Source organism: Lactuca serriola, chromosome 7 (assembly GCF_051521515.1).
Source record: "Lactuca serriola cultivar US96UC23 chromosome 7, Lser_US96UC23_V15, whole genome shotgun sequence".
NCBI lineage: Eukaryota > Viridiplantae > Streptophyta > Magnoliopsida > Asterales > Asteraceae > Lactuca > Lactuca serriola.
Genome location: NC_136414.1, coordinates 200,902,200 through 200,907,770, shown reverse-complemented (window position 1 = coordinate 200,907,770; position 5,571 = coordinate 200,902,200). Strand labels below are relative to the sequence as shown.

At 39.2% G+C, this 5,571-nt stretch overlaps 1 protein-coding gene across 1 annotated transcript; it reads right to left on the bottom strand.

Annotated features, from left to right (window-relative positions):
- Positions 1-1,168: 1,168 nt before the first annotated feature.
- LOC145061097 (protein PAT1 homolog) lies at positions 1,169-5,307 on the bottom strand. Its single transcript, XM_079008474.1, has 5 exons — positions 4,926-5,307; positions 4,376-4,521; positions 4,234-4,278; positions 3,926-3,986; positions 1,169-3,577 (listed from the first exon to the last, which is right to left on the bottom strand). The coding sequence occupies exons 1-5, from the start codon at positions 5,008-5,010 to the stop codon at positions 1,581-1,583; spliced, it is 2,334 nt and encodes a 777-aa protein (XP_078864600.1). The 5' UTR covers positions 5,011-5,307; the 3' UTR covers positions 1,169-1,580.
- Between the last annotated feature and the right edge of the window lie 264 nt (positions 5,308-5,571).

Below are 5,571 nucleotides of genomic sequence, written 5' to 3'. Positions count from 1 at the left end.
CGCTAGCGCTTGACTAATAGAAAGTCAGGCTCTTCTGTTGAGCGAAGCTGCGAGCCTACCCTTCTCGAGCCTACAACAATAGCTTACGCTTACCAAGCCTCAAAATAGGGCTACAGCAAGCAAAGCAAGCTTTCCCCCTTCGTTTGTTGTGGGTGACCATTTATGAGGTTTTTACAAAAATATAATTTATGTGTAAATAAAGATGTTTAACAAAACCACAATACTAAATAAACATTTATCAGCAAATAACATATTCTATTAAAGGTACCAGATATGTTGGAAAGGTTTTGTTCCAAGGATTTAAGTTTTATGGTGGACAATGAGGAAGATTTAGAATAGCATGCGAGTTATATGTTCTAAAAAAATATGTTCTATGAAAATTCAACATTCCTATCAAGAGTAATTGTACTCATGAGGTTCTATTGTGTTCTTCTACATTGTTTTTTATTATGTTAAACCTGAAATCTGGAAAATGATGTTCTTTCTTTGCAGAATGAAATCATACATTCTTGAAATCAAAATCATGAGTGGTTATAGCATATGGAGTGTGAAACTGTCTACCTATCCTTGAGATCGATTACTATCAGTCAACAAAATTCAAGACAAATCATAATATTTTACCCACACAAAAATCTCCCCCTTGTATTTTATTTACAAAACAATCCAGTTTGAACCTTCATGTCTGATTTTTGAAATCTGCAGCTTGAGTAGGACTTTCGAATATCTTTTTTGGAAAGACTTCACTAACATGTCCCTTATAAGCTTCACTCAGTTTTAGGTAATTTTGACGAATACTCAAATATGATTTATCTCCCTCCATCCACATGAAATCAAACATGGAATCCATAGATATGATTTGGTCTTCTTGATCCATGGTGATGGAGAATCTATATATCCTATATTAGCATATCAAACAACATTTCTGCTTTGAAGGTGTTTGATATATTAACCGGATCAAATGCAAGATATAGCAACATACTCTCATTGATTTGTTTAATCATCCTATTATATTTTCTTTATATTACAACATTATACTTTGAAATACCAACAAATAATGGTTGCATCCAGTCAAAACAGACATACAAACACCAATGCAATTTGTAATTCCATATATTGATTTGTAAAAACAACAGCAAAAGAACCAAGGGTAAAAACAGAAAACATTCGCTAACAAAACAAAAAAGAGGATTTCATATTCATTAGTAAGTAGTGACCAATCCAGGTAGTCCATTCCTTCTTCCCATCACCTCCAATATCAATGGCAAAAGGAACCCAAACCCCCTATACACATACATATATCATATATATATTTCTAACCTTTTTTTTTTTCTAAATCCTCCTCATATTAACTACTACCAAAAGGGATTAGACATTCCAAGAGACCACAAAATAAGCTCCTCAATCCACCCCCCCAAAAAAAAAACAGTACACAAACTAAGTCCCATCATTAAAAAAACACAATAACCAAAAAAAAAAAAAAAAAAAAAACATATAACAATTCTTCCAAAAGCAAACTTACTTTTCTATCCAGTATCCACAACACCATAGTACCACCCACTACTCTTCTTATTCATCACCATTCACCCATTGTTGTTGACCGGCATTGACCGCTGAGCAAAATCCAACAACACCTTCCTTTGACTTTCATTTGTATGAGGCAAACTCGCACGCAAAAGCTCAACTGGCATTTCCCGACTTATCGCCGCCAAGTCAGACGGACCGGGCCCACCACCACCGCCCCCGCCATGTGTCATCCACGTCTGCACAACCGTATCATATTTACTAAAACAATACTTCGTCAACAGTCCGAAAAACGCATCGAAAGACGCCTGCCAAAACGCACGGTTTTGCATGCTGCAATTGTTGACCGAATTCGGATCGGTCAAAAGCTCCGTCGCCCTTTCCAGTACAGATTTCAAAACAACAGACGCCCCGTCGCCAGCTGGACTGCCAACCGGGCGGAGCGGCGGATGCTCAGACGAACACACGACCGATGCAAGACACGCACCGAGCGCCCGAAGCTCCATCCCGCGTACAAATGACGAAACCGTCCTCGCGAGTTTCTTAACCGTTTCGTCCGCGGGCCCACTCCCGAATAGAAACCTTAAATGTCGGAAAATCGCCATGCATACGACACGTGTCAGCTCGCTCCCTGGTGACAAATGCCGGAGGAAACTTTCCACAAGCTTCCGACCTTTCGGAAGGGAGACCAAACGTAAAAAGACTAAATCGTCCTTTGTAGCTAACTCGACTGTGTTTCCGTTTTTTAACGGGTCGACTAACTGTAGTGATGTGGCTAAACCTTCTAGAAGGACCTGTCGCCTTTGTTTCAACTGTCCCCCGCCATCTTGGAGCTGATTAAACTGTACAAACCGATCGATGTCATCGACGTCTAGTAAAAGACAAATCCCGTCTTCGATTGTAACCCTGGCTGCAAGCATGGGCTCTTGTTCTAGCGGTTTGTCTAAAGCTTTTTGATCGTGGGGCCCGGTGGATGATTTGGGCGGGTCGACTTCGAGAAGCGGGCGCGGGCGACGGATCGAGGAAAACGAGACCCGACCCAACGCATCGACTTGAAGAAACGCGTGTGGTTCGTTTGCAGCACGGGTTCTCGGGGCGCATTCGCGTAATTGTGTAGGGCAAAAATGGTGTCTTAATTTCGCTCCACTTGATTTGTTTGCTAGAATAGCTTGGTGGTAGTAATCGTCTACATACGGGTCGTTACTGTGTGTAGCAGCAAGTTGCATTCTTAGAATGTTTTCGATTTCATCTGATGACATGTATTTTGATTTGAACTGTGGCCACCCTGTGGTGTCAAATCGTGGGCCCGGACCACCTGGTCTAATTTTGGAAACTGGTCTAGCCCTTTGGTCTCGTGGACCACCTAACCCTAAGGGTTCAAAGTTGTTCATCATTGGTGGGGGAGGAGAGAGGTGGTGGTTCATTAGTGGTAAATGACCGAAAGGTCCTTGGAATTGAGGATGTAGTCTGTGTTGTTGGGGAGGCATCAAACCGTTTTTATGAGCAAACATTCCGTTCGAAAGATCGGGTTGAAATTGGTTCGGGACACGGTTTGCGGGTGGACGAAACTGACCCAGATTGGAACCGAATTGTGACCCGTGGGGCGGGTGAGACGGGTGGGGTAACCCGCCCATTTGAAGCTGTGGGTTTGATATATTGGAGAAAGATGGTGGTGGGCCACCGTGGTAAGGCGGGTTAACGGGGGGCGGGTATGAGATGAAGGAAGATTTGGGAACGGGAACCGGGTCGGGAAAAGTCAAATGTTGACCGATGTTTTGTTGTTGTTGATCAGGGTATGATGATGTTCTGTGGAGATTTTTAGAATCTTCTAGAAGGTGGTGGTTAGGGTTTTGTTGTTGGAGTTGTTCAGGGTACGATGATGTTCTATGAATATATTGGTTTGATGTTCTTTGATGAAGCATTGATGTGTCTTGAGGTGGAAATGAAGAATTTGATGACCATCTGTTGCTTTCATGGGCATTTTCGGAATAAAAATTATCCTGGTCAAACCAGTTGGTCAACTCTCCTCCCTGTGCCAACTCAGCTGCAGATGAATCTACAACAAACACAAAAAAGAACAGAAACATATTAGTACATGATGACAAAAGAAAATATGTTTACAATAACATTGTACCTATAGCATTATTAATTTTCAGTTTGTGATTAAAACCAATATTATCCACAATGGAAAATGCACAAGCTCAAAAGATTAGTTTCTTAGAAATTGGATTTAAAGAGCTTACAACCATATAAAAGTAATTGTAAGCGTGATACATTATCATTTTGATATAAATTACATTAAATTCTTCTGCTAATATTAAGTCACAAAGTTATAAAAAAACAGCACCTAAGCACTAAAAAAACTTAAAAATGGTAGATTAATGGCATAAAAAGGTGCACTTACTTTCTCTGGATCCCCGGTCACCATAAACTCCAAGACTTGGCCCCATGACATCTTTGTTGAGCTACAGAAATAAGATGAAAAAATGAAAGATGAAACAACCATCGAAGCAAACTGACTAACTGTATGTGCATATTTTATCATGTTATACATTCAATCCCTAAAAATGTCAAATCAAAATAATTACATTCACAACATCCCCCATCATTAATGAATATGCAGAAAATATAAAGATAGCAATGGATTCCAAAAATGATTGATCCATATTATATTATTACATAACTATAATCACTGGCTTTTGTAAAACTAACCTTTGAAAATGTGGTGGAAAGATCATCCATGCCCAGAAACGTAACCTGAAACATGTAACAAACGAGTATGTACATAAGCTTACAAAATCCATTCTAGAATCTAGATTCGTACATCATGCACATCTTTTAGCAAAATACATACCTCTTCTTGCTCCAGCTGATACTCTTCGTCCTCAAGTTTAGCTGCTGGAAGGTCTTCTTCTTCATCTTCCAGACCTCCCAACTCAACTTCTTCGAGAACTTCATTACCAAAGAATGAATACTGTGATGCATCAAATACAACAGCGCCTGCATAGTAAGATTCATGAGTTCAAGTTGAACAAAAAACGTCTACACATTCAAATTGGTGCTAAATTGATACAAACAACACCCTATGGTCAATGTGAGAGCTCTTTATGGGGGTTACAGAAGTTAGGCAGGTTCAGAAACTCAATAAGACAAGTGAATCTAAGTGCAGGATCAATCTCGACACACATAAAACAACGAAACCGGTTATAACAACTCCGTAGCTCCGTCGTACATAAACGGATTAATGAATAGAATTTAACCTCGGGTTCTAGAATCTAAACATGTGAAATGAAAATGAAAATGGATGAATACAAGATCTATATGACGTCAATGCAGTCTAAAACCTAGATACGAAATCTGAAGCACGATACGAGAAGATCGAACAAGGAGCATGAGGAAAAAACCTGTGGAATTCGAACCAAGTTGTTGATTAGGATCCCGACGATCAACGAGTTGTTGAGTATCACCTCCACCTCCCAATCTTTCCATATTTCAACTCTTCCACTACGAATCCAGAAAGACGAAACGAAAATACCAAAATCTATATAATAATTCTGAATTAAAAATTAATTCTAAACCCTAAAAAGAACAGGAAGACGCGAACGACAACAAAATATGATTAATTAAGAGACATGAGTGAAAGAAACCCTCGAGCGATTTATCCTAGGGTTTGTGATCAAGAATTAGGGGAAAAAGGACACCCAGATTTGTTGGATAACGATTAGAGTACAAGTGGTTTATAAAGAGAGGACGGTGAGGCCTGAAGGTCGAACGGGAAGGCTTGGTTTTCAACGATCGACAAATCGGACATAATATGACTCGTATTCTCCAAATTACATAATTTTACAAATTAATCGAATAAACCATATATTTATGTGCTTCAATTTTTTTAAAATTCATTTTTTTTTAACAATCTTAAATTTGTTCTTTTAAATGCTATGTATAATGTATAGTTCATCTACAAAAAAGTTAGCTAGACCCATAAGACCATGAACAACAAATCAATATCTATCACCAATGTATATTGTGGCATCAAGTCAAAGTTGAGGT